The following is a 27,744-nucleotide window of genomic DNA, read 5'->3' as shown; positions in this document are numbered from 1 at the left end:
TCCTTTACATCATCCTTTAATTGTACTAAATCCAGCGGGATGAAGGAACATGCAGAACATGCACAAGCAGGAGGATGAATCCCCCTGGGAAAAGCTGAATCCCAGCTCTTCCCAGCATTCCTATCCGAGGATGGATAGGAACTGATGAACTCTGACTGATGGAGTAGGGAATATTCCCACCTCCACATGCAGCTGAAGGTTCTGCTCTGAGGAGGATCCATGGGAGATCCCCATTTGGGAGGTTTAAGGAACAGAGATAGCCCTGGAATTCCTCCTTTTGCCCACTTGGGAGGGGACCCAGGTGGATGTTCATGGAGTTTTCCAGGCGTGATCAATCCCAGGGGACTGAGACACCAAACCTCAATCCCTGCAGGCTGCCAGGGGGATTCTTAGCATCCAAAGGGAAGTGGAAGTGTGTTTTTAGGGAGCAGAACTGGGTGCAACAAGGGAGGAGAGCAGGAAAGGCTGTGGGCCTCCCTGCTCCCTCGCACTCAGCTTCACAGCTTTCTAAAGGAAAATATGGGAATTCAAAGGAAATCAGGGCTGTGGTTTCCATCTGCGGTTGTAGGACATTGTCTCTCTGGAGCTGGGATGAGGATGGGGCTTCCCACTGCTTTTCCACCTCATTTGGTATTGTAAATCCCCCTAGGCAGGTGTAAATCAACATGGGAAGAAGAACTTTGGAGCAGAGGGGAGGCCGGCTGGCTGCAGAGCAGCTCCAACCTGGACTTCCCCAGGGAGCTGTGGGATGCTGAGCGGGGAGCAGGAGCCAGCCCTAAAACTCATAGGCCGAGACAAAGAGGGTGATTTTGGACAGGTGCTTGGTCTGGAACACCCGATCCAGGTACTCGGCCATGTCCACGTCCACGTGGATGGTGCGGGGCCCCTGCAGGCTCTGCACCAGCAGCAGCTCCCCGGTGTGCCGGTCCGAGCGCTGCACCACAAAGTGCCCGCGGTTGTTCCCGCCTGCGATGCCAAAGCGGAGGCTGTCAGGGCCCGGCCGGCCGGGAGCCGCTGCCGTGGCCATGCGGAACAGCGGTGCCGGAGTCTGGAGCTTGGAGGGAAGTGAGAGGTAGTGGAAGGAGATGGTTTTGGGGGCCTGGTGGCACGAGAGGCTCTCCATGGGGCACGGGTTGCGCTCGCACTGGCTGCAAAAGGAAAAGCAACGGGAGATTTTTGGGAATGTGGCATCCATGCCCCCCCGCCTCGCTGGCGTTGGATCCATAGGGATGCCTTGCCATGGATTTTGTGCCCCAAACTTACAAGGGGGAGGTTTTGACATAGGAGACATTGCCGGTGGCCAGGGGACACTGGGGGGTGACGCACTGGAATCCCCCTCTGGTGTTGATGCAGGTGCTCCCGCTCGTGCAGTTATCCTGGGATAGGGAACACTCATCAATATCTGGAAAACAGGAGTGAGAAGCAGGGTCAGGGTCTGGAAGCCTCCAGCTGAGCTCACCTTTCCATCAGAAAATAGGCAAAACCACCTTGAAATAGGTCAAACTATGGGAGCATCCCGGAATTCCATCTCATCTCCCCGAGCTCTGCCCCGGGCCAGCATGGCTTAAGAGCAGCCCTCTCCCAGCGGGAAGGCAGCTGCTTTCCCAAACTTTCTGCTCAATTGTTTGGAAACACTGTCCCTTTTTATTTACTGAACACCCATGGGACACCTGGCAGGAGCTGGAATGCAAAGAATTTGCTGGCAGCATTAGTGAGATGCCATGGAACTCAGGAAAATCAGGGAGGAATGGGGAATTAGGGATCTTCTCACCCTAAACTGCAGCAATCAGCACTTCAGGGCACAAAAATTCCCTGTTTTCAGGAAGCTTTCAGCAGTTTTGGCCTCCCGCCGTTCCCACCCACTGCCTTCCACCTGCACCCCAATTCCCTTGGGATTGGGGGAGATGCTGCCACCCTCTGAACTGATCCTGGAATTCTGTGGGTTTAACATTACTTTTGGTTCTTCCCAGGAATTCCCTGCTCTGGGAACATCCCCACAGCCACAGCGGGGTCGTCTTCAAGGAGGTGCAGGCCCAAAGTGTCGCTCCATCATCCAGAGAGGTGAAGGAGAGGGGAGAGGGAAAGGAAGAGGAAGAGAGGGATAGGAGCAGCCATGCTTCCAGAAAAGCATTTTATTTTCATTTTTAGGGATCCTTTTGAAGCACTCTGGTGGAGTTTTCCCTTCCCTTCCCCAACAAAACCCTGGGATTCATTTCCCCACCAAGCTCCGCATCCAGCTGGAGCTCCTGCCAATCCAAACATCCTCCATCTGCTGCCATCCTGCAAAGCATCGCTCTATCATCCCCCTCCCCTCTATACCAGCCTCTCCCTGGGAAATGGAGAAAAAAGCAGGGGAAAATGACAAAGCACTTGGGGCCAAGAGTATTTCAGCCCCCTCACCTTCGCAGCTCTTGCCGTCGCCCAGCAGGACATATCCGGCGGGGCAGGAGCAGCGGAAGGAGCCGGGAACATTGACGCAGGCGTGGGCACAGAGCCGGGGTCCCCCTTCCTGCTGGTACACCTCGCACTCGTTGAGGTCTGCGGAGACAGGGATTCACCAGGATCTCGCTCCAGCCTCCTGGGAAAACCCAGGGAGCGCGGGCTGGAGGAGCAGACAGTGAGGTGTGTTGGGAACGGGCTGATGGCAGATTACAGGGAATGGAATCAGCAGCACAGGGGCTGCTTGAGGGCTGTGGCCAGCGGTGTCCCGCAGAGGGCGACACTGGGCCCAGTTTGAACTCGGCCATCCATGGCTTGCATGGAGGGGTTGGAGCCTCCTGAAGGACTTTGTAGCAGCGGCCAATCCCCCAGAGAGGGTGTGGGGTCTCCCTCACTGGAGATATTCCAGAGCCGTCTGGACACAACACCGTGCTGTGTGCGCTGGGAGGGTGAGGCTGAGCCACGGTGGTCCTTTCCAATGTAACTCCGTGGCACTCAGGGGATCAGGCACCGAGCCAGCCCTGCATCCCTCCCGTATCCTGGCTCACCCTGGCAGATCCCGTTGGAAGCCGTGCCACTCATGTGGAAGCCGGGATCGCAGCTGCACTGCTGGGTCTCGGCGATCTGGGCACAGCGGGGCTGCCGGCTGAAGGCTGGGTCATCCATTACGCTCCAGGCGGGAGGAGCTGTAGGAAAACGGCGGGATGGGAAGTTGGGATGAGATGGGGGATGGAATACTCCCATTTATCCCCCAGCAAGGGTCACCCACCAGTCTGAGCCTGGTACTGGCAGGTGGTCCCGGTCCACTGCGGGGGGCAGAGGCATTTGAAGAGGTTGAGACCCTCCAGGCACGTCCCACCGTTCTGGCAGGGGCTGCTCAAGCACTCACTGATCTCTGTAGAAAAAGCAGCTACGTTCCATGTTATCCCCTTTTGGGAAGCAAGCCTCAGGAATGCTGCACACACCAGGATGCTTTGGTACCCTATGGCACGTCATAGCCAGGATACTATTTCCCTTCATCTTTCTTCCTGAGCTGCTCCAGCTGTAATTCCCAGTTTTCCTTAAGACTGATAAATCCCAAAGCCATGGGAGCTGCAGCATCCCTGGAACTTTGGGGGGGCAGCTGTGATCCCACCCCACTCTGAGCATCCAATATCCCCCCCATGTTTAAATAAATCCACTTTTCCAAAGGACATTCCAGGGCAGTGAATGAGCAGTACCTGCACAGCGGGGCTCCTGCCCTGTCCAGCTGCCGTTGGCCTGGCACATCCGTGTGCTGGAGCCCAGGAGCTGGAATCCTGGATCACAGGCAAAGTGAACCTCGTGATCCACCAAATATTTGGTGCCAAACATCCTCCCATCCACAGGGGCTTGGAGGGCAGGACAGAAGGCTGCGAGACCATGGAAAGGGGATGAGTTTGGAGGAGGCCCTATCCTTCCAAGCCACTCTTTACCTGCTATTTCCCTGGAATACTCTCCCAAGGACTCACCGGTGGGGAGCTGCGGGGCGGCCTTGGCCAGGGAGGCGTGGATGGTGCTGAGGCGGCTCCTCACAGCACGCAGCCCCTCGGAGAACCGTGTCTCCTGCCCCTTCAGCAGCTGCTGCATCTGCCGGATGGCAGCCAGGAGCTGCTGCCTGCTGAGGCAGCTCTGTGGGAACAGGGATGGGGACAGGAATGAGGACCTCTCTGTGCTGCCACTCCTCCCAGGAGCCAACCTGCTGGTGTGGGAGGAGGCTGCTTTGGGAGCTCCACAGCATCCAATGTTCCCTGAGTGCCCTGACTTTGTATTTTTCCCCGCATTTACCCAGATCCAGGAGTTTTTTCCACCTAGGCCTGCGCTCCAGGCAGGGCTGGGATCGCTTTGTGGGAGAGATGCTATAACTCATGTTTCATCCTGCTGGAGCTCCAGCTCTGTCCCACTTCCACATGACAAAAGAAGAGGAAAACAGCTGTCTTGTGAGCTCTGCCGGGGCCAGGAACGCTGGTGGGACTCCTGCCTGCAAACCGATCGCTCCCACGGGACTGACTCATGCCGGAGACGGGCACCGTTATTATGGAATTCCTGTGGAATTGACTTGAAACCGAGGAAGAAGAGCAAAGCCATTTGCAGAGCTCAGAAATCCAGGGAGCGCAGTGAGGAGAGAGCACACAGGGACTGGGGTGGGGGCTGTGGAATTCTGGGAAAGCGAGCGGAGCTGGTGGGCTCTGTCCCACCTGGTCAAAGGGATGTCTTCCCCCTTTCCATAACTGCACTGTGGAATGATTCCCGTTTCCAAAGAGCTGCTGAGGGTTGAGGGAGGACAAACACAGCAGCCCAAGCAATGCGCTCTGTGTCCTCTGCTTCCCCAGGGGCAGTTTTGGGGTTCCCGGGCTGCCGGGGGGGATGAGCCGGGGTGTGCCGGCAGCTCTGGGATACCCCGAGCCCAGAGGAAGGGAGGCAAAAGCAAATAGATGCGGGCGCGTCGATGGCTTTAATAAACAGCTCTTTGTTAGGGCTGGATTTAACTCCGGGAGCCAGCGCGAGCTCCGGCGGGATGCTGAGCCATCGCAAAGCTGGAAACCCCCCCGCCCCCAAAAGCTCCAAACGGAGACTCTTTGCCTTCAGTGTGCTCGGGGGCAGTTTCAGGTGTCGGCTAAGAAGGGCGAAAAGAGCCCAAATCAACCCGGGCGCGCTTAAAGCACGACTCAAGCGCAGTTTAAGCGCGGGTTGGGGCTTTGCCCACCTGTTTGCCGGGACAGGAGCGCGGGCAGAGCTGTGGGGCTGTCGGGGCGCACAGGGAGCGAGCGGGAAGCGGAGAGGAGCCCCGTGCCCCCCCAAAGCCCCTCCCGGGGTTCTGGTGCCCGCTCACCTGGGCGGTCGGCGCGGCCGGGAGCGGCAGCAGCAGCGGCAGCAGCAGCAGCAGCGACGGGAGGCGGCCCCGCGCCCCCCGCGGCCCCGCCATGGTGCGGTGCGGCCCCGCCGCTCTCCGGGACCGGCTGCCCCGCGCTCTCCCCGCCCCGCCCGCACCGCCCCCGCGCTGCCCCGTGCAGGGGACGCGGCGCTTCCCCGCCCCGGCGCCGGCTCGGCCCCGCGCATCCCTCGGGACACCGGCTGGGCTCTGTGGGCATCAATCCCCCGGGACACCGTCGCGGAGCTGGGGGCATCCGTCCCCAGCGGTTGGGGTGCGGGAGGGTGGCTTTTCCCTCCAGCAAAGCTTTTTCTGGCGCTGCCGGGACGAGCAGGCACCGTGCAGCACCCCCGGCTCTGGATAGGCCGGGACCACCCGCCCCGGGCAGGGAAACCCTTTCCCAGCCCTGCACCGTCTCCCCAGCTCGGCATCCCGTTTTCCAGCTCCTGCACCCCATCTCAGTCACTGCATCCTTTTCCCCAGTCCCAAAATGCCTTCCCCAGCTCCTGCACCCCGTCCCCAGCCCGGTCCCCCCATTCCCAGCCCGGTCTCCCCCAAGGAGAGGCAAGAGGTGCTGGGTCTGGCTCCGGTTGCTGCCGAGCAGCCCAGCTATGGAAGCAGAATTCCTCCCAAAAGGAGAATGGGCAGCAGGGAAGGGCCAGGCCATGGCTGGGGGGCTCCAGCCCTCCTAGGACCCCCCTCAGGCTCCCGTTTCCCTGCTGTTGCAGCCGGAGCGATGGTTCCTCAGCACATGGATGGGATGGATGGAAACCCATCACAGAGAAGGGAATGTGGGAGCACCCACTGTTCCCACTGGGGCTCCCATTGCTGTTTTCCATGGGGATCTCTTGCAGTGTGAAATCCCCCAGCAGGCTGTAGAGCTGGAGCCTTCATCATCCAGGGGGCTGCCCATCCCACAAACTTCAACACGTGATGGAAAAGGGGGAAAACACCAGGCCCTGCAAGGCCAGCTGCCCCCTCAGCACCATCCACCCCACCCTGCTCCGTTCCTTCTGGAAAAGATGAATAATTACAGCAAAATAATTCTGCTGTTAATTCCAAACCCCTGGGACTTCAGTCCAGGAAAGAGCTCCTGGGGAGAGCCAGCCTCCACTAGGAAAACTGTGCAGAAGATAATAAATAAAAGAGACAACTGTTTATTAAAATATTCCCTCTGTGTCCTTGCCATAGTGCCACTCACACCGTTCCCAGTGGCACTTCTGAGTCCTCCCCATGGCTCCCCGCACACAGCCGCTCCAATGCCGGCACAGTACCGGCCTGGCTCCATCGGCTCCTTGGTTCCAAGCCCTGGCAGGGAAGCAGTGGCACATAGGGCTCCTCCACGGGGCCACTGAGCTGCTCTTCCACGATGTACCTGGTGTCCCACAGCTCACTGGGATGCACATCCACAGCCACCAGCGCTGCCTCTGCACTGGGGGAGCCAGGCTCCGATGCCTCCCCGGCGTCCAAATCTGAGTCCGCTTGTGGGAAGCCTGAATCCTGCGTGGAGTCCGGGCTCTGCTCAGGAAGGCCAGTGTTGATGTAGATGACATCCCCGTGTGCCTTGGCACTGGGCAGGTTTTCCAGCAGCTTCTCCAGCTGGACTTTGAGCTGGGAGAAGGTGGGACGGGTGGCAGGGTCGGCTTTCCAGCACTCAGACATTATTTCATACCTGGAAATTGGGACAGGAGTGTGATTAACAGGGGATCCCAGCATCCCAGAATGGTTTGGCTTAGAAGGGACCTTAAAGCTCATCCAGTCCCACCCTGCTGCCATTGGCAGGGGCACCTTCCATCATCCCAGGTTGCTCCAAGCTGTCTTTGAACACTTCCAGGGATGGAGCAGCCACAGCTTCTCCAGGCAGCCTGCACTCCTCTGGATTAGGGGAGGTATGGGGGCTAATTCCCCGTTTCCCTCCAAGCTGGGCAAGCCTTGAAATTCCCATTAAAGCAAAGTGAAACCAACTCCCTCTGCTCAGGCTGTTTCCCAAGGGCATGGATTTATCAGCCCAAGCTGCTGTCAGAAGTGTGAGAAGTCTCTTCCAGTGCAGCCCTGGGATCTGTTCCCTGGGAACATCCCAGCTCTGTGTGTGGGATGCCCGGTCCTTCCCTTGGCAGGTGCCTGCTTCCAGGCTGGAAGTCAGGCAGCCCTGAAAGCATGTCCCTGCCAGCCTCTCTGCCCTCCAGCAGGCTGGATTCTTAGTGGTTCCTGCACTGCTTACTTCAGGAACAGACAGTGGAGAGGAGCCTTTCAGGAAATGTACAGCTCTGTTTATCTGGTTGAGATTCAAAACTCTCAGCCATGGGGGGTTAAACATTTTCATCTCTAATGGCACTGGAGAAAAACTCAGGAAAGAAGCTTGGGAGAAAGGCCTTTGCTGAGCTGCTCAGAACTCCAAAGGTTTGTGTATTCTGCATTTCCCCTTTCTGGGGGAACACATTATAGATTTGAGGCAAGGAAGGGCCCTAGAGGGAGTTTTGTGAGACAAAGAGGAGCATCACCAGCCAAGACCTTTTTGGCCAAAACAAATCCAAAAATAAAGAAATAAAATACTAAAAAGTCCTATCACTCACTGTTCTTGGTGACCTTGCCAGCCCTACAAACCCTCAGGATATTTGTTGGGATTTTAGCCTGGAGTTCAGCATATGCTGACACATGCTCTGCTCCAGGACCCAGCTTTCCTTAGGCATGTTGTGCAAACATTAAGGAGTTTGTTCCTAGGAAAATCCATTTTCCCAGCTGGGATCCCAGGACTCACAACTCATCCAGGCAATCCTCAGGCTTCTTCAGGCGCTGCCCATGAAAGAGGTACTCGTAGATCTCGTGGTTCTGCACCCCTGGGTATGGCGTCATCCCACGCGTGGCAATCTCCCACATGGTGATGCCGAATGCCCACTGCCAGCACAAAGGGAAAGGCCAAGGCTGAAGGGACGCTTCCAGGGGGAATGAATGAACCTTATCATGGGGAAAGGTCACTGCCTGGCATCCAAAGAACAATGGGCAGAGCTGTGGTGCTCCCAAAACTGGGAATGACCAGGACAGAGGCGAGCAGCCCACTCACAGAACCAACTGTGCCAGCAGCAGAAGGGCTCTGAAAGCCTCTATCTGTTCCATTCCAGGAAATAACACCAACAGGAGCATGACATGGCTGAGCCCAGGGGACTGTCCCTCCAGGCACAGGGACCTACCACATCACTCTTGGTGGTGTAGACACGGTCAGCCAGGGACTCGAGGGCGATCCACTTGACTGGCATCTTGGCAATGCGGCCCTGCCGATAGTAATCCCCACTGTAAATCTTCTTGGAGAGCCCGAAGTCTGCCACGCATACTGTCATGTCATCCCGCAGCCTGGGGGCAGACAGGGATCAGGACAGCTCCAGGCCCACATCCTGAGCCACAAACCCCAGGCTGAGCTCTGTGTCTCAAAACCAAGGGAAATTTTATTGAAAGAAGCAGAGTTGTGGCGTAAATCCACAAGGTTCATCCCATGGGATGGAGCACAGGAAAACACTCACATGCAGTTCCGAGCTGCTAAGTCCCTATGGAGGAAGTTCCGACTGCTCAGGTATTCCATGCCCAGGGCAATGTCCACCATGAACTTCACCAGGGTCTGCAGGGGCACAAACTGGGGAGGGAAGGTGGGGGTTACACAGTGTTGATCCGAAAGGCTTCCCTGTTCGCAGCTGCCATCCCAGTGGATGAGTCCATGGCAGCAGACGAGCTCTCATCCCTCAAACCGTGCCATTTATTGACCCATGAGCCTGCAGGTGCTGCAGAGAGGGATTCCCTTCCCACCTCGATCCCACTCCACTCCTCTGCTCAGAGTGCTCCCTACCTGGGGGGCCATTTCAAGCCGGGAGCGGAGCAGGAAGCTGTGGAGGTCTCCATATTTCATGAATGGCAGGATCACCATGGGCTTGGGCACCTGAAGGGAGCTCAGCTCGATGCACACCCCTGGGAAACATGGACAACTCACACAGTGCCTTGGGAAAAGAGATCCAGGTCCACCCAAATCCCAGATGGAGGGTGGGAAGGGACAGCCCATACCGAGGAGCTTGATGACATTGGGATGGTCAAAGTCCTTCATGCATGCTGCTTCACTGAGGAACTCTTCAATCTCCCTTTGGGAAAAGTTATCCACTGGGAAGCAGAGAGAAAGAGCTTTAAAACTCCAGAACACTGCCAGGATGCTGTTCCTGAGAGATGTGCTGGGAGTGTTGGTATCCAGTGGGACAAACATCAAGTCCTGTGGGGCAGAGAGACAACTTACACTTCATGGTCTTCACAGCCACCTTCTGTGGGGGCCCTTCAGGCTGGCTGAGCCGTCCCTCCATCACGGATCCAAACTCCCCTGCACCACAGGAAAGAAGGAATCCCTTTATCCAAAGCACCACCTTTCAGGGTATCACCAGATCCGTAAGATCTGGAATGCTCCAAGATGGAGCCAAAAGGCTTCTTCCTCATCAGTGACACAAGGAGGACAAACTGGGCTCATGGAAGGTTCCCTGCTGGTGGCAGGAGATTGGAATGAGATCAGTTTTACTCACCCTCTCCTAGGACCTTTCCCAGGCTCAGGGCATTTCTGTCCATGACAACATCCTGCAGCTTCTGCTGGAGCTCCCTGCTGACACCCAGGCTTCCCACTACAGGAGAGGGGGACAGGCGCTCAGGCACCTCCCACCTGCTGCCATTTTCCCCTCCAGCTCCTTCCAGAGGGATAAAAACATATCCTTACAGGTCAGTTCCACGGCTCTCCGGCAGTAGGACTTCTTGGCTGTGTAGTTCACTGCCAGCTCTGAGTCATTCCTGCTGAAAGCATTCCTGAGGGAACACAAACACATCTCCTGTGGCTCCTTCAGCTGGATGAAGAAATCACCATGGCAGGGGCGGCAGCCCAGGAGATCCGTAGGAAAAGGGGAAATGCATGTTCCATTTCCTTTTTCCTGGATCAGCACCATCGCCTGCAACGTCTGAGCAAAACAACAGCTCCACAAACACCACTGAACCATCAAGGAGTGAGTCACAGAGCTTTTGGGGAGGATATAGGATACTCATTTCCTACTCAAGGAGCAGGAATGCTGCTGGAGCCCTGCGGAGTTCAGCTTTAAACCAGGGCAGGATGCTCCAGAGCTGGGAAAGCAGGGAAAAAGTGACAGTTAGAAAAGGGATCCTTACTCGGTACCAGTTTCCAAACTGGGAGCAGAGGGCAGTTAAACACCACTTGGGAAGTCACGAGGATAAGTGAGGAGTGCTGGGTTATTGCAGCAGAAAACAGCCCTTTGTCTGCGTTTTTAAACAATGCTAGGCCATTGAACCCGGGTGTGGGATGAGGCAGGAGGGTTTCTCCAGGACATGGGATATTATGGAGCCAGAATCATGGAGTTGAAAGGAACCCACAAGCATCATCCAGTCCACCCCAACCATTCCCGGGGGAGCCTGTTCAGTTCCCTCTGGGGGAAGGAACTTTTCACAAAATCCAGCCTAATCTCCCCTGATACAGCTCCAGCCGTTCCCTTGGGTCCAGATCACCCTCTGGTGACCAGTGACATCCTTTGCTCTCTCACTTCCATGCCAAAACACCTCCCCCACCAAACTGCCCAAGTTCACTTCCCTTTAAAAATAGTAATAGCAAGCAAAAAGTGAACTGCTGAGCTAAGGAAGGGAGGGGAAGGAAAAACCCACTTAGTCCCTCACCATGGGCATAAAAAAACGTCATTTGTGGTAACGACATTAGTCCTGGGGACAGAATCCTTGTCCCCAAATCCAGCACGGGCTGCTGGCCACCCACCCCTTGGGGGCCACCCTGTTTCCCATCCCCTTACCCATATTTTGTCTCCACACATCGTTTCTGGATGACCACAGACAAGCAGAGGAGGACTCCAACAGCAATTGTCCCGCAGATAAATCCCAGGGCTATTACAAAGGAGTCGACATTCCCAGAGGCTGGAGTCGAAGAGGGGGCTGAGGTTATTAATCCTAAGAAAATATCCTGTTAATGGAGCTGGTTAAAGAGTCTGCAGCACCCGGGGCTTGGGGTAGGAATTCCCAGGGATTTTCAGCGGAGCCCAAAGGGTTACATGGGAAAAAAGGGAATGAGGAGTGAGGCTTTCCTGATCCCAAATCAGGATTCCTGGCTGACAGGGAAAGCATCCAAAGGAGGATGGAGTAATGTTAAATGGCCTCATGGAAAGCACACCCTGCACTATTCCCAGCATCCAGCCCTGCACCTCCTTACCACTGGCAGGGATGAAGATCTCCACAGGAATGCTGAAAGGTCCCACTCCCCCCTTGGTGACAGCGGCCACACGGATGGAGCAAGTGGTGTTGGTGGCCACCACGGGCAGCACAGCCACGCTGCTGTTCAGCCAGGCCTCGTCACAGATGATCTGCTGGAGAGAGGAAAGAAGAAAATCCTGGGCTGGGGAAGGCAGGGAAATCTAGGGATTTACTGAGAATCGTCCCCTTGGCAACCTCTGGAGCTGCTTTGCTTTCCCAGCCCAGAGGAAGTGCAGCACCCGGCTATTTAGAGAGAAGAATGGCCCTGTGTGCAAGGGCCGGATGGGATCAGGAATGGAGCTGAGCAGCACTTCCCGTTCAATCCAAGCATTTCTGGCCCTCTCTGCTTCACAACAGCAGCAAGTCAGAGCCAGAAAAGAGGCAGGGAACAACCTGGCAAGTAAGGGAAATGCTCTGGTGACATGGATTGTGACCCTCAGCCTTTGTTGTGGCCCTGTAAGCCTCAGCACCCACGGATCCGTGTGCTCCTGGTAGGATTGTCCAAGTGCTCTGGAAGTAGATCCTAGGGCAGATATTTTCTGCCTTCTGTGGTTTTTGTGTCCAGTTAATTATATTCCAACTTTTTATGTGTTTTCTTGGCTGGTACCACGGCAGGAGGCAAAAACACTGGAGCCTTTCCTTTCAAATTCCATCCTTTTCTGGTTGTTTACAGCTGTGAAAGTGCTGCTGCTGCTCCCTGCCGATTTCCAACTGCAAAACAGCTGCCCAGCTGCAGCCAAAATATCTGGCAGGCTGCTGTGCCCAGCAGCACCTGGGTCCTTCCTGAACATCCCACAAAAAAAGCAGGAGCTGAGGGGGATCAGTGGGCGAGGAGAGGGAATGCAGCTGAGGGGGATCAGTGGACAAAGAAAGGGAATCAGAGCTTCTCAGAGGGAACCAGTTTCTGTTCCCTGTCCCAAAAAAGCCACGGAAACGGATGTGAAACACCCAGGGCCTGGGAATGTGTGGGTACCTACTGGCAGCGACAGGAGCTGGGACCTGTTGTCACCTCTGCTCCCACATTCCTGCCTTCCTCCTCCTCGTATCCACATGGGATCCTTTCCCTACCACCAGCCTGAAACTGTGATCCTTCCCTGTCTTAAAGGGCTCTGCTGTGTCATCAGGGGACAGACCCCGATCATGAGCATAAAGCAGGGCTGACCTGCCAAATTTAATGAGATTTTATGAATTTTGTGGTAGTTGAGGAATTTCTTCCTGTCCCAACCTGGGCAGCCTTGGCTCCAACAAGGACTGCTGGTTAAGGAGAAAAATTAACCAACTTTTGGGAATTTTCTGGTTGTGGAGAGGCCTGCAGGTGGCCCTGTGACATCAAAATCTGGCTTCTTTCTGATTTTATCCTTCAAAAACTGGTGGTTATTTTGGGGCAGTCCAGATTTAGCCTGTGCAGAGCCACAACTCAGGGACTTTATTTCATGGAATCATTCTCACTGAATTGTTTAGGTTGGAAAAGACCTCTGAGATTATCGAGTCCAGCCTTAGAAGGAGCTTTTTGAGGAGTCAGAACTCCAGTCTCGTGCCTCAGTGGAAAAATGGAGAACTAGAAAAAATTTCACTCCATAAGCTGGAAAAAGGGACAAAAATTAACAAACAACAATAACAACAATAAATCTCCCAGGGCTTAAAGGGCAAGGCCTGGATTTGCCCTTTTGCTGGAGAGAGACAGCTCCTGTCAGCACTTTTTCTGTGAGTCACAAGACCATGATTTTGTTTCCCTGGCTTCATTCAGGCTGGATCTATACGGAGGAGCAAAAGGAGAACAGAAAGTGCAGCATCCAACATAAAAATGGAGATGAGTCACTGTTTCCAGCTGGGGTCACTCCGCCAGCCTGGCAAAGAGGAACCCAAACCACAGCTGATCTATTCCTGCTGTTATCCACAGGCTCTGGATGAGATCTTTTGCCCAGAGCCCAGGCCAACCTTGCCCTAGCAAATTCCCTCAGCTACTTTCCAAATCCTAGAAAAGGCAAGCAGGGTGTGCCAGGTGATTTCATGCACTCATGGAGAGGCCCTTGGGCCAAAGAGTTCCTTGAGCTCTGAAATTCAATGCTGTGGGTTAAGGCAGGGATAAATCCCATCTGAGTAAGGAACAGCTCAAAATCCAGGGAATGCAAGGCCAGGAGTGGTTTGAAGCACACATGAAAGCCCATGACAGCAAAGAAATGAGCTCCAAAAGAATCTATGGAAGCACCAAAACCCATCTGGACATTCCTGCTGGGAATTCTTACAGGATTTAGACATTCTTCCTCATTTCCGGGTGACTCACCATGCCCTCAGAGTTGTGCCACCTGTACCAGATGTGGTAGCCCTGGAGCTCCCCGTGGATCTTTTCCAGGGGTGGCTTCACCCAGCGGATCTCCAGTGAGGAGCTGGATTCATTGAAGGACACCGTAACGTTCAGCGGTGGCGTGGTTGGAGCTGTGGGAATCAGTGGGAAAAGAGGTGAAGGAAGCTGGGAGAATGGGTGCAGAGATGTGGAAATCTGATGGAAAACGAGCTGCAACTCAACCAGAAAGCCCATTGAAAACAGGGAAGTTTCCTTTCCCACCCTAGGAGCAATCAGGACTCCAGAGCTGCCCCTCATCCAGAGGGATTGAGGCAAGGAAACCCTTTTGAGTCCTCACTCCCCATTTCCTACCTCCCTCAGTGGTGCTGGCTGTTATCCAGGGGCTGAATGCCGACCAGCCAACTTCATTCCGGCAGGAAACACGGATGTTGTACTCTTCCATGGGCTCCAGCTGCTGGATGTGATACACGTGGGGAGGCACCAAGGTGTGGAAGGGCTGAAGGGAGATGTTGCCTCTTGGAAAAACTTCCTTGACCTTTAATGGGAAAATCAGTCCACAAACAGGCATTAGTCAGCAACAACCTGCAGAGATGCTGGAAAACAGGATCCAGAGCCCTGCCTCCCATTTGAACTCTGCATTGAAAAGTTCCCGCAGGGAAAGCTCATGGCAGGACATTCAAAGGGCACAGGGAGAGGGCTCCAGCATGTGTCGAGCCCTCCAGCACTTGGGAACATTCCAGGGATGTGGGGAAGGAGGGAGGGATGATTTGCTGTTTCCTGTGGCATGGAGCAAAAGGAGCCCCAAATAAAATAACCAGGCAGCATATCCCAAATAAAATAAAGCTCTTTTTTTGTGCAGCACATCACTGGAAAACAGGATTTATCTCTGTGGGATGTCATGGGACTAATCCCAATCCTTTCACATTTACCAGCATGGATGAATTCAACATCTCAAAAACAAGTCCTACTTTTCACAGAAAGACAAATTAATGGATGCGGAGACCCCATGGAGCTGCCCACAGAGCCACTGCAACTTTCCAGGAAACCTCTCATTTTGTGGGAAGCACTACCTGGACTGGGGCTGTGGGAGGAAAGAGGGAAGAGCAAGAACAAGGACAACCCAACCAACGTGCACAGGGCCGTGCATCCTCTGAAAAGCCTCCATCCATGATTTTGGGATGGCTGGACACCTATCCTTGTGCTCAATCAAAAGAGCCCTCCATGGTATCCCACAATGGTCTCAGCATCTGTTTTACAGCCAAAATATAAAAGAACAGCCTTCATCCTCAGGTTTTCATGGAGAAATTCCCAGAAATGCTCCAAGTAGATCTTTGGAAGACTCTGCAAGCCTGGGGTTGCTGCAGCCACACACTTTTCCTGGTCACACACTTCCCAGCCAAGCAGCATTCCCAAAGTCAGGATTTGGAGAGGCAGGTTTCCCTCAGCTCCCCATTCCTTACAAATAATGGGAAGGAGCTGAGGGGTTGCCTATCTCCTTAGAAAGTCAGAGAATGCCACCTGCACCCCCAAGCTGTCACAAGACGCTCTCAGGGAGGCAAGCAGTGATCAGAAGAACACACACGATGCTTCCAGGACCAGACATCCTGAGCATCCAGCGCAATCCTCAATTGTCTTCTGAGAATAATCCATCAAATTCATGGAGTTTGGAAGGAAATGAGGATGTTTGCGAACTGCAACAGTCAGAATTGGAAGGTGGGCCAGCTGCAGCCCTCGGGAATGAGTCACTGGCTTGGTGGGCCCGGGAATTATCCAAGGGGACAGCGGCAAAAGGGCTGAGTCACAGCTGTGTTTTTGCCAGAAACCCTCTCCTGTTTTCCACTTTCAAAGGCCATTTCCTAAGGACAAACCATGAATGTTAAGTCATAGGAAATTCCTTGACTCTCCACCCCGCTTCCCAAGCTCCGGCTGGAAGGCAGCAGCAGGACATAGTGCTAATATTAGCACTAGTACCTTTCCTCCCTGAAATTCCTTTCACTTTTACCTGGCTTCGAAGGCCACCTCTCTCCACGTGTTATCCCAGCTGGAGTGGAGATTTTCCAGGATAAAAATCATATCCATGAGACAGCAAGATGGGATTGGACTGGGAAAGCCAGCTACGTGCAGCAGGTGGAAAACACCTGCAGGCTCTACCCATGGAGGTGGCATTCCCTGAGTTGTCCAGGACACAGGCAATCCCTCAGCTCCTTCCCTGGGAAGGAGCTGAGGGAAACCTGCCCCTCCAAATCCCAACTTTAAGAATGGTGCTTGGTTGAGAAGGGTTTGACGAGGTCCATAAAACACATGATAACCTGACTGTTGCCCAGTGGAAAGGGGTTCCAAGAGAGCTGGAGAGGGACTTGGGACAAGGGGGAATGACTTCCCACTTCCAGAGGGCAGGGATAGTTGGGATATTGGGAAGAAAATGCTCCCTGTGAGGCCGTGGCACAAGCTGCCCAGAGAGGCTGTGGCTGCCCCATCCCTGGAAGTGCCCAAGGCCAGCTTGGTGTAACCTGGGATAGTGGAAGATGTTGGAAAGGAGTTGGAACTGGATGATCTTTAAGGTCCTTCCAACACAAACCATTCCAGGATTCCGTGAAAGCTGTGCAGCTCATGCCAAACACCACCAGCTTCCACCTGCCTCAGAGCGTTCGTGTGGGGGAGTTGTAGGGTTATGTGAATTCTGGATACTTACCTGGATACTGCAACTGTTCAAGGCAGAGAAGGCATCAAAGCCTGGCACCCAGGATATCCTGATTCCATGGGCTGTTCTGTTGAGGACCTGCACACTGACAGGAGCCAGTGGAATTCCTACAGGGAGAAGCCAAGGGCAGTCAGCTGGAAGCCTAAACACAAACCTGGCGTGGTGGCTTTTTCCTAGAGCTCCCAGGCCTCGGTGTGTGACCCCACATCCTGGATGTGCCAGACCACCGGATAGGGAAGCACAAAAATGTCACTTTCAGGACTATTTTGGCCATTTCTATATTTGTGACCACTCTGGGCAGCTTAAAGGCCATGACTTCTTTTGGGGAATACCTTCCTCATGCTGCTAGAGTGGCTCCCATTAGGAATGTCAGCAATTTCCACTGTTTCCTATGGAAAATTCCTACGGAGCACCGCCCTGGTTATGAAGGAAGGGAAAGCGCAATGCAGCCCTTCTGAATCCTACTTTGAAGCTGACAGTTTTGCTTTCAAATTTAGATTTTGGTGCTCCCTCCCTCATCCCAGTGCTGGGATGACCAAACAAGGATGACCATGTTACAACCAGATCCTGCTGGATTTTAATTATAGGACTGAAGGCAGGATCTCCCACAGCTTGTGAAGGATGACTGCTGGGATGCGTGGAGACTTGGACGCAGGGGATTAACAGGGAATGGGAGCTGACCTTTGATGTTGACCAGGCCCAGGCTGGATACAGTCAGGCCTTTGCTGTTGTGGGCCTCGCAGCTGAACAGCGCCGCCTTGTTGAGTCCTGCCAGGAGAACACAGACCTGTTCCCTGGATATCCCAAAACCATCCCAATACCACCAGCTCCCCACCAGCAAACACTCAGGGTTTTCCTTTCTGAGCCTGTTCTCACTTCCCTCTGTGACACTTCTGCTGCCAGTACCCGATGGTGACTCCAGGCTCCAGCTGCCCCACTCCCACACCAGGGGCACACGTGTGCCATGCCTGCCAGACCTGCAGGGACGGGATGTCCCTACGGAGCCCTTGCACAAGCCCCTGAGGAAGGGGTTGTTTTCCCTCCAAAACGGGAACGGCAGAAAGCAGAAGAGCCCCTGTCATGGCCTGGTCAGATGATGGTCCCTGCTGGTCAAGGGTTGCTCAAATTCCCCAGCTGATGGCAGAGAAGGACCACTGGTAATACCCGAGGGTGGATTCTCCTGGCCTGGTGAGGTGACCCTGGGCTTGCAATCCCAGTCCCATGCCAAGGTGGACTTGGGGAGTGTTGGCTCATCCCAGCAGTGCCTCAGGGTGCCAGGAGAAGCTCTGCTCCAATGACCCAACCTCACAGGTGCCAGGCAAATGTGAGGACATCCAAAAGGAATAAGTCACTTCTTCCGGCTTTCAGTGCCTTTTAAAGGCCGCCTGCTGCTGGATGCCAAGACCAGGCAATTATACCCCAGCTCTTAATTAACCACCGGCCTCCTGCTCACAAGCAAAGCAAGAAATACCTCATCTTTTGCCTCTGTAGCAAAATCAGAGTGGGGTTTATGGGACACCAAGAATTCTTCTCCCTGTGTCCCACCATGGACACACGGTACAGGGGGCATCACAAACTCTTCCAGAGACACAAAGTGGGGACCAACATTCCAGCAGCCCGAGAACAGCCAGGCTCCTGTTGGCACAGCCAGAGGCTGGACGAAAAATCTGCTGCTGGCTCAGGAAAGAGTTGGTTAAGTATCCTGCCTCTTCCAAGGAAGGGATTTCTGGCAGCAGCCAGAGGGAGTCAGATGGGGCTTCCTGCCCCAGAGGGGCCCCAAGGCCACACATGGCACGGGAACAGCCCCTCCTGGCAGGGACCAGCTCTGGGATGGCACACGACACATTCCCAGCACTGGTGTCCCACAGCAGGGACACTCCATGGCAGGGATACCCCCAGCTCACCTGGTACAGTCAGGACCGACGGGGAGATGTGGGGTTTCTGGTTGACCTTGATGTTGTTCTGGAACCAGTAGATCTCCACGGGCTCTGGAGGTCCCACAGCATGGCATGTCAGGTTGAAGGGGCTGTTCCTGGTAACATTCAGCTGCTCGGGCTGACGGATGAAGTACGGGAGACCTGCACGGACACAGGGGAGCAAAGGATTCCCCATTTCTGGCTTCCAGCTCCTGATCACTCAGCCAGGACACAACTCCACAGCTGCTCCAGCTCACCTTCCAGCTGCACCAGGATGGGATCGGACACCACCTCCATGCCTGAGATGTTGAGTTTGCAGATGTAGGAGCCGTTATCCGAGCGCTGGGCACCGAGGATGCTGCCAGGCAGAATGGACACCACCTCAGGGCTTGTGGCTTCCCATCTTCCCTGGGAGCCAGCCCTCATTACCACCTGCTCTGGAAGGCTGGCCCCACTCACCTGAAGGTGGAGGTCATGGCCACCTCCTCCTCATCGGGGATCTCAAAGTGGCTGCTGGCAATGCGATCCAGGACATGCAGCTCTCTCCCATCCTTCCAGAGGGTAATTCCCGGGGCATCAGGCCGGAGCAGCCCCTGAGGCACTTTGATGGAGCAGTTGAAGGTGACGTCCTTGTGCTCATTGATGACCACGTGTCCCACCGTGGGGCTGAATCTGAGTTGTCCCACAGAGCTGCCTGGGGGCTCCTCCCTGGTGTTCCTGTGGTGCCAGTGGGAACGCTGGGAATGTGCTGACAAGTACAGCCTCACACCTCCTTCTCCATCAGCATCCTCTGCAAAGGAACACCTGGGGTTTGTCACCACCATCAGCAAGTTTGGGAGACCTCGAAGAAGAACAACTCCACTGCTTCCAAGAATAGTTAAAGGCAGCTCAATTCCGTTTCCCAAAATGTTGTCCCAGGATTCTGTACAGGCAGCACCTCCAGAAAAGTCCTTTTGAAAACAGACAGGAGTAGCCCAAGCTAAAGAAAACACTCAGCCATGTTTCTTTGGGCAGGGGAGAGGCAGGAGCTATTCCTGCTGCATTACACCCCTGGGACTGGAATACATAAGGATCCCTGGGCAGCAGGAATTTGGGACTTTACTCCAGCAAACCTCTTGCAGGGCCTCATCTGAAGCATTTTCAGCTGGGGCAGAGGAAGAGCTCCCGGCTGGATTTTTGCTGATTTTAGGCTCTGTCGCTTCCCAGGACAGTTAGAGCAGGACATGCTCTGAGTCAACTTTTGCTAAGTGCCTCCACTCCACTGCCTTTCCCAGAAAAAGAGCTGCAGACAGATGAAGAAATGCCTTTGGACAGTGTATAGGAGCCAGCTGCTGTTCAGTGTTGCTCTCCCAGGGTCTTTTCCCACATTTTTTCCCAAGGGAAAGTTCTTTTTGAGGACTTCATGCCCCCAACCTCCAAATCACCAAATGGCATTTTCCCCCTCCCTCCCAGCACTTCGCACCCAGCCATGGCTGAGATGAAGAGCAGCTCCACTTAAAGCAATTCTCTTCCAAAAGTATGTGTATTTTTGAGGAGATCAGATCTAGGGGATCCACTACATGGAGGTTGGTTTTCCTGGACCATTTCTGAACTTCCTGAGGCTTTCCTAGCCATCAACAATCCCTAGCCGAGTGATAAATCTCCCTTTCAGCAAGCAAAGGCATTGTGCCAGACAGGAATTTCAACTAAATTAGTTCCCTTTTCCAAGAAAGAAAAGCCAAACAACCACTCACAGTTTAAAAGATAAAGAAAGCACAGGTTTTTTTTTTAACCTGAGCTCAGCTGAGTTTGTTTTTGGACAGGTTTTAGCCCTCAAACATCAAACAACAAGTTTTTAAAGCTACGTCATCACTGTTATGAGTAATGGGGCACGAGCCTGGTGTGTTTTTCCTAGAGCCAAGAAACACAGCCCAGTTTTGAGGCTAGATATATCCCTTTGCTAAATCTCTCCCTATTTTTAACCCTCAAGGAATGCTGCCTGAGGACAAAATGCCAGCAGGTTTTTCAGTCCAGAGGGAAGGGGGAGGCTCTCCCTGCCTCTCCCGAAGCACAATGGGTTTCCCTTTCAGAAAAAAAACAAAAAGAGCCGCAGCTTTTCCAACGTGCGTCCCTAAGCCTCCCATCCAAACACAAACAGAGCCCATGTGACTGCTGCAAAGCTGCAGGGACTGCCATGGATGCGCAGCCGTGTCTCCACAGCTCCCAAAGGATCTGCCAAATGCAAACAAGCAGCGACCCAAAATTCCCTCCCCTGCTCCTCCCGGAGGTCACTCAGGCTGGAGTCACTCCCTGCCTGGCACAATCCAGGCTCTAACTGTGGTTTTCATGCTCCATTTGAAGGGTTCTGGCTCTGGCTGGAGCAGCTCCCCCAGCACGGACCCCTGGCCAGGGAGGACATGGATTTGTGCCGTGTCCTGGGTTTCTGCTTCCCTGGGCTGCTTCAAGCTTAAAGGCAAAGAGCAAGGAGGATCTCAGCCTTGTTTCCACACTAATTAAGTGGGAAGAGGTGTTTGCTGGCCCGGGAATGAAATACTTTCCTCTCTGACTCATGTGAGTACAGGAATTCCTCATCTACAGCGCTGCCTTTGGGTACCCCAGGAGTTTGGGATGGGGATATCCTCATGGCACCTTGGAAGGGACTCACCCTGTGTAGCAAGACAGCCCTTGCTTGAGTCCAGAGCAGTTAGGCTGGCTCTAAAATCCCAGGCTAAAGCCAGGGAGCTGCAAGCCTGGCATGCCTGTGTGGGCGCCGGAGCAGCTCCCGTCCTAACCACAGGCCAGGCTTAAGGCAAAAGGTGGTGTGGAAATCAAACCACTTGCAAGGGCACTGCTGCTCTCCTGAAACACCTGGAATTGCAGCAAAACTCCAATGCCAATAGAGGCAGATCTTGCTGCACAGGTCCTGTGTACCTTTCTCCCTAGAGAGAGAAATTTTAGCAGGAAGATCAAGCGGGATACTTCATTAGGGATGAAGAACAACAAGCACAGAGCTGCACACCCCACGACTGAAACAACAAGGTCTTTACTGCAGTCATGATGCATCCAGGTCTGCCAAAACGCTGGCCGCATCCCTAGCCCTGGAATTCCCCTTGCTGGGAGTAATTCACCTGCTGACAACAGCTTCTGCTCAGGCACTGTTGAGCAGGAGGAATGAGGAGCCCCTGCCAGTGGGGTTTCCTGAAAGAAAAGTTGACCTAGAAGTGTCAGATTAACGTTGGACTCAATGATCTTTTCCAAACAATTCTGTGATTGTAAGAAATTAATTTTCCCTAGGGTCACACCTGAATCCAAAGAGATTTTCCTTATTCAAACACCTTTTGTACAAACCAGCCCAGGATTCCTGGTTACATCCACAGAGAGTTCCCCCCACTGCAGGCTCCTGCTGTGACAGTCAGGACTTTAACTCCTCCCTGGCCAAAGCAAACACTCACATTCCTGCCTTCCCTGCTAAATTCCATCTGCACAGCGACTCTGAGACACCTCCAGCACCCCTGAGGTCCCCCAGCAGCTCCAAAGGTCGGGCAGCCCTGAACACAGGATTTTTGAAAGTCCAAAAATTACTTTATCTCCTAATTTCTTTCTGCAAATGGAGTTGAAAAGCTACCAAACTGCCTGCACTGCAAAGCACCACAAACCGTGGTGATTCCCAAGGATTTTTCCCAGCACCACTACGTAGCTGCCTCATGGCTAATGAGATAAATCCCAGACTGACCTGCCACAGTTTGCGGTCCCTGCCTGTCGTCGTGTCCCCGGCAAGCACAGGCACATCAGACAGTCAAGTACTGGGGCAGGACCACGCTGCAGAGGCAGAGCCTTGTCCTGGGACAGCCAAATTGTGTCCTAAGGACATCCAAATCAGAAGAGCCAGACCCAGTGTCCCGGGACAACAAAGTCCTGTGTCACAGGACAGTCACACTGTGTGTTCGAGGACAGAGGAACCGTGTGTCCTGGGACAGTGGACAGTGGGTCCGACCACAGACAAACGGCGTGTCCCGGGACAGCCAGATCCTGTGTCCCAGCACAGCCAAACCCTGTGTCTCAGGAGAGCCAGATCGTGTGTCTCGGGACAGCTAAGCCCTGTGCACCAGAACAGCCAGACCCGCTCTGGGTTGCGTTGCGGCCAGAAACCTGTCGGGAGATCCCTGCGCAGCTTCTCCTCGGGACCCGCCGGGCGCTCAGCAGAGGCGGAGTGCCCATGGTGCCCACGCCACAGCCCGGCCCGGAGCAGCGCCCGAGGGGAAAGCGCTCCCCGCGCCCCGGACAAGCTCCGCTCCCCGCTCCCCGCCGGCCCCCGTCCCGGGGCCGTCCTCGGCTCCCTCCGTGCCCCTGCGGACTCACCGGCCCCTCCACGGGGCGGGAGCAGCGCCGCCAGCAGCGCCCAGAGCAGCGCCCAGCGCCCGCCGCCCATCGCCCGCCGGCACCGCCAGCGCCACCGCCTCGCTCCACCACCGGGACTGGCACCGCTCCGCCACCGGGCGCAGGACCGGCAGCGGCCCCGGGACGCAGTCCGCTCCGCCGGGCTCGGGGGCGGCCGCCCCGCCCCGGCCCGCCTCCCGACGGGGGAGGGACCGGGCAGCACCGGCGCTACCGTGCCGAGGGCGCTCCCCCGGTACTGCGGGGTCACCGCTGAGCCCCGCCCCCAAGGACCACATGGCTTTTACACCCCTCCGGGGTGGGGATTCATCATTGCCCGGGGCAGCTCTGCCAGGGCTGGACAGTCCTTTCTGTGAAGGAATTTTCCCAGTGTCTAACCTAAACCTCTCTTGCCACACAGCTTGAGGCAGATTCCTCTTGTCCTGTCACTTGTTACCTGGGAGCAGAGACTGACTCTTACCTGGCTACAACTTCCTCTGCTCTGTCCCTGGCAGTGTCAAACTTGGATGGGGTTTGGAGCAACTTGGGCTAGTGGAAGGTGTCCCTGCCCATGGCAGGGAATGGGATGAGTTTGAAAGTCCTTCCAATCCAAACTATTCCATGATTCAGACACTTGTAGAGAGTGACAAGGTTCCCCCTGAACCCCTTTGTCTCAGTGCCACCCCCATCCCCCAGCCACTTCTGGTGCTCCAGATCCTTCCCCACCTCCATTCCCATCTCTGGATACACTCAAGCACCTCCAAGTCTTTCTTTTCATGCAGGGCCCAAAACTGCCTGCAGGATTTGAGGTGAGGCCTCACCAGTGGTCACACAGGACTGTCACTGCCCTGGTTCTGTGGCCACACCACTGCCATTGGCCTCCTAGGGCACCTGGGCACACCTGGGCATGTGTTCAGCCCCTGCACACCACGGACCTTTCCCAGCCACTCATCCACAGCCTGCTCCATGGGATTGTTGTGACCCAAGTGCAGGACCAGTCACTTCACCCTATGGAATCTCACCCCATTGCCCTCTGGCCTGTCCAGCATGGGAATGCTGTGCTGAAGGCACTGCCCCTTCTCACCTGGCCCACACCAGCAGGAGGGGGGGACAGGAACAAAAACAAGGAAAGGAGGCAGACCCAGGTGAAGGCAACATGAGCCGTTAACCCAAGGCAAACTGAACACATCTCCTGTGGGCATGGGAAAGAAACAAGGGAGTTTCTGGATATTCAGACCCTGCCCCAACACTGGCCTTGCATGGGGACATTTGGGACCAAAGTGTATCGAGGCCATGAGTGTTTCCCCCCCTACAGGAAGGGACTGGGATTTGGGGAACCAGCAGTCTGATGATGGTATTTCTCTGCACCAACCTTTCTGCTCCCTGAATCTGTGACACAAGTCACTGCCTGCTGCACTCTTCCCAAAGAATAGGACCATACCTAATCCAGTTTGAAGCCTTTTCCAACTGGGAAGAAAAATCTTCTTAAGCTCAGTGAAAAAACCCCAACAAATCATTCCCAAACTTCTTTGACTTGCAAAGCTGCTTATTCACTGCACATTCGCAGGCTTTGATGACACGGATTGAATTTTCCTCCCAGCTTCCCACATCTTGAAGTCATCAGCAGCCAAGGAAGGGTTCATGGAGCTGGAGGCCCCGAGGAAAGGGGAGAAGGAAAATTCACTAAAACTGCTGCAAGAAGTTGGAGCATCTTCTGTGTAGATCCAGCAGCACTGCTTTTCCTCCAGATGTTGGGCACATTCCCTGTGGATCCAGCATCCCTCAGGGAGCAGGACGAGACCAGGGACAGACATTTGTCCCATGCCTGTCATTTGTGGTCAGCCTTTGCCACACGAGTGCCCTTTGATCTGGCTGCATGCCTCACTGTTCCTGCTGGCTCTGCGATTTTTTCAGAACAAAGAAATGGAAAAGTCTTTGGACTTTGTGGGCTGCAGAGTGGGAATGGCCCTTGCATCAGGATACAGTCGCCTCACTTAAATGGGGTGAGGAAGGGAAGCAGCTTGTGCAAAAGAGGAGCTAAAAAAATAAACAAGAACATGCAAGAGAACAAAGAGGATTTCAGCAGCTCCCCAAAATCCCCTGATTTGGGTCATTTCTTTGCAGCAGGTTGGGTTCTGCTCCAGCTCCAGAGGGTTTGTTGCACAACCTGACATGAGGAAGAGGCTGGTGCACGGAGAAGGTGAAAAAAGCCAGAGAGGAGCAATCAGAGGAGAAGCTCTCGGGTGAGGTTTGTGATAGGAAAGGCTTGGAAGCAGCTGGCAGGAGCCAGTCTGACCCCTTTGGCTCTTGGGTACCTCACAGCCATCCTCCTGCTCCTCACGGCACATGGAATACTGGAGTGGCCTTTTTTCGGAGCAGGTGACAGATTTCCAACCTCGGAGCCCAAACTCAACAGTTGTTGGGGGGTATCCACACAAACCACTCATGGATTTGGCCCCTGACTCACCAGATCTCCCCAAGCAGCATCCCCTGTTCCTGCTGCCCGGGATTGGAATCAGTTGGCATTTGGCCCTAAGAATACTTCCTGGGGGTAAGGGAAAAAGGCAACTGATGTCAAAGGAAGGAGGGACAGCCTTTACTGGAAACAAAGCCTGCCTGTCTGAGCAGCAAGATCAGCCCTGAACCAGCTAAACCAGTCCCTATCCGAGGTTATCCAATCCATCACCAGCAAGGAGGAGTCCATGTTTTCCTGCTGTGTTGTCCTGCTTCAGTGGGAGAGATCCTTATCCTCACAGCTTCTCCTGCCTGAGTGAGAAGCTATAACCCTCTCCACAAGGATCTTCAGCTCTCCGTTGGCGGGATCCCAGCAATGCTGGTGCCTGAGTCTTACCCTTTTTTGCAGTTTCACTTCAGAGCATCGACTCCATTTCCTCACCAGACTTTTGGGAGACCTTGGAGTCAACATAACCCTTCGGAAATCAGATTGTTTAGCAGAAATGCCACTCAGAAATCAGACTTGTGGGGTTTTATTTGCTGAAGGTTTTTTCCCTCTGGCTATTTCTGTGTTTTTATTTTCATTTTGCTAAAGTGTTCCTTTATTTCTGCTTCCTCTTTGGGCCTATTTTTATTTCGATTTGCAGAGACTTCTGTTCTTTCAAATGCCAAACTCCTTTGGCAACACATCCTTAGCTAAGGGCAGCTGGCCCGTTTGTGCTCAGTGCTAAACCCCAAGCACAGGATGCAGCTCCCAAACAATTTGTAGGGAAAAACAGAACATTTTGTGATGCCACTAAATCGCCTTTTTCCTGCTGTGCCTGCTCTGGGCACTGAGACACGCTGCGGCCCTTACCAGGCACATCCTGTCCCTTAGATCAGCTGGTTCTTCCCGGGACAATTCCTCCTGCTCTGCAAATCATTTTGCAAAAGCAAAGGTTGGTCACTGGCTTTGCCCATCCTGCTTCTCCTTTCTGAGAAGTTCTTCTGTCCCAACTTAAACCAAAGAACCCCAGTTTCAAGTATGTTTTCAATTCAGCCACAGCTTCTCCCTTTGATTATTGTGAAACTCATGTCTTGAAAATAAATCATTTGCCCTTTCAGTTCCCATCAAGGTACTCTGTCGGAATGCATTTCCCACACCCAGCAAGTATTTTCCATATAGGGAAAAGTTTAAGACTCACCCCTTACAGTTCTTATAAGGAAAAGAGCCCAGAAACTTCTTTGCTGTTCTGACTGGGATTGGCTTGGTGCCAAAGAAGCATCTATTGATCCTTTTCGCTGTTCTTCAAATCCTGTATCTGTCCCTTTTGGCAGTGGGTCAAATTGTCCCTCCTAGAACATTCAGTATTTAGGAAGGAGCACAAAGGAAGTAAGAGGCTTTTTGGAGTGTTTCTAGCATGGTGTCAGAGGTTTTCTTGGACACCTGTGCACGGCTTTTCTTTTGTTTTCTGAAACGTTTGTTGTTTTGTTATTTTTCACTTATTAAACCTTTGACTTTACAAAACAGCTCTGAAGAGCAGTCTCACTAAAATTATTTTAAGCTAATCTGCAAGGGCTGGACCCTGAGAGATTGATACATTTACACGTGGCTTATAAGACTCTGGGCACCTGATAACCTGTATCAGTACTCCATACAGGTTTCAGAGGACGCTTAGATGGGATATTGGGAAGAAATCTTTCCCTGTGAGGGTGAGGAGGCCCTGGCACAGGTTGTCCAGAGAATCTGTGGCTGTATTATCCCTGGAAGTGTCCAAGGCCACGTTGGATGAGGCACAAATCCTATGAGAACAGAAAGGGTTGTAATGCACTGCAAGAGGCTGCCCAAGGAAGTGGCAGAGGCATTATCCCTGGAATTGTTCAAAAAACCATGTGGATGTGGCATTTGAGGACGTGGTTTAGTGGTGAACAAGGTGGTGGTGATGGCTGATGGTTGGACTTGATGACCTGAAAAGTCTTTCCCAAACTTAACTCCCATTCAGGAGGGAGAGGGGATGACAAAATCTCCCTCCACTCCCAACAGAACAGCCCCTGCTGTGTGCCAGGAGCTGGGATTTTAGCTGGGATAAATCAGCAGAGCCCAGACTTACACAGATTTATGCTAATCCATGTCACGAGCATGTGGAATGTTTAGAAGAGGGTTGTACACATGTCCAGGGGTGGCTGCAGAAGCCCCATCAGTCCCACAAAGTAGTTTTTTAAGCACGGTATCAGAGAATTCCAGAATCCCGGAATGTTTGGGGTTGTAAGGGACCTTTAAGATGATCCAGTCTCACCCCCTGCCACGGGCAGGGACACCTTGCACTATCCCAGGGTGCTCCAAGCCCTCTTCAATTTGGCCTGGAACATTCCCAGGTATGGGGCAGCCACAGCTTCTCCGGACTCATGTCCATGTCTCAAACACAAACAG

The 27,744-nt window shown here is 53.9% G+C and overlaps 2 protein-coding genes across 5 annotated transcripts; both read right to left on the bottom strand.

The window, feature by feature from the left end:
- On the bottom strand, positions 1-5,404 carry FBLN7 (fibulin 7). The gene is made up of 8 exons (XM_066177986.1): positions 5,291-5,404; positions 3,930-4,089; positions 3,660-3,830; positions 3,209-3,334; positions 2,988-3,125; positions 2,401-2,538; positions 1,264-1,402; positions 1-1,148 (listed from the first exon to the last, which is right to left on the bottom strand). The coding sequence occupies exons 1-8, from the start codon at positions 5,381-5,383 to the stop codon at positions 776-778; spliced, it is 1,338 nt and encodes a 445-aa protein (XP_066034083.1). The 5' UTR covers positions 5,384-5,404; the 3' UTR covers positions 1-775.
- A 1,059-nt stretch (positions 5,405-6,463) lies between these two features.
- Positions 6,464-23,005, bottom strand: MERTK (MER proto-oncogene, tyrosine kinase). Of its 4 annotated transcripts, none has more exons than XM_066177984.1 (19): positions 22,866-23,005; positions 18,987-19,317; positions 18,785-18,885; positions 18,516-18,689; positions 17,293-17,379; positions 16,603-16,718; positions 14,262-14,445; positions 13,890-14,041; positions 11,565-11,718; positions 11,152-11,272; positions 10,065-10,150; positions 9,877-9,972; positions 9,600-9,680; positions 9,377-9,469; positions 9,165-9,283; positions 8,845-8,954; positions 8,518-8,677; positions 8,088-8,224; positions 6,464-7,001 (listed from the first exon to the last, which is right to left on the bottom strand). In XM_066177984.1, the coding sequence occupies exons 1-19, from the start codon at positions 22,933-22,935 to the stop codon at positions 6,527-6,529; spliced, it is 2,847 nt and encodes a 948-aa protein (XP_066034081.1). In that variant the 5' UTR covers positions 22,936-23,005; the 3' UTR covers positions 6,464-6,526. The 4 variants fall into 4 exon arrangements, with proteins under 4 accessions (XP_066034081.1, XP_066034079.1, XP_066034080.1 ...); XM_066177982.1 differs by having other exon boundaries at positions 11,152-11,305; positions 22,866-23,004; XM_066177983.1 differs by having other exon boundaries at positions 11,152-11,305; positions 11,565-11,715; positions 22,866-23,004.
- Positions 23,006-27,744: the final 4,739 nt, after the last annotated feature.

The sequence above is a fragment of the Chamaea fasciata genome, unplaced genomic scaffold (assembly GCF_029207755.1).
Source record: "Chamaea fasciata isolate MVZ Bird 193981 ecotype frontalis unplaced genomic scaffold, bChaFas1.0.hap1 SCAF_3, whole genome shotgun sequence".
Taxonomy (NCBI): domain Eukaryota; kingdom Metazoa; phylum Chordata; class Aves; order Passeriformes; family Sylviidae; genus Chamaea; species Chamaea fasciata.
The sequence above is the reverse complement of the archived record's forward strand: the minus strand, read 5'-3'. Positions and strand labels throughout refer to the sequence as shown.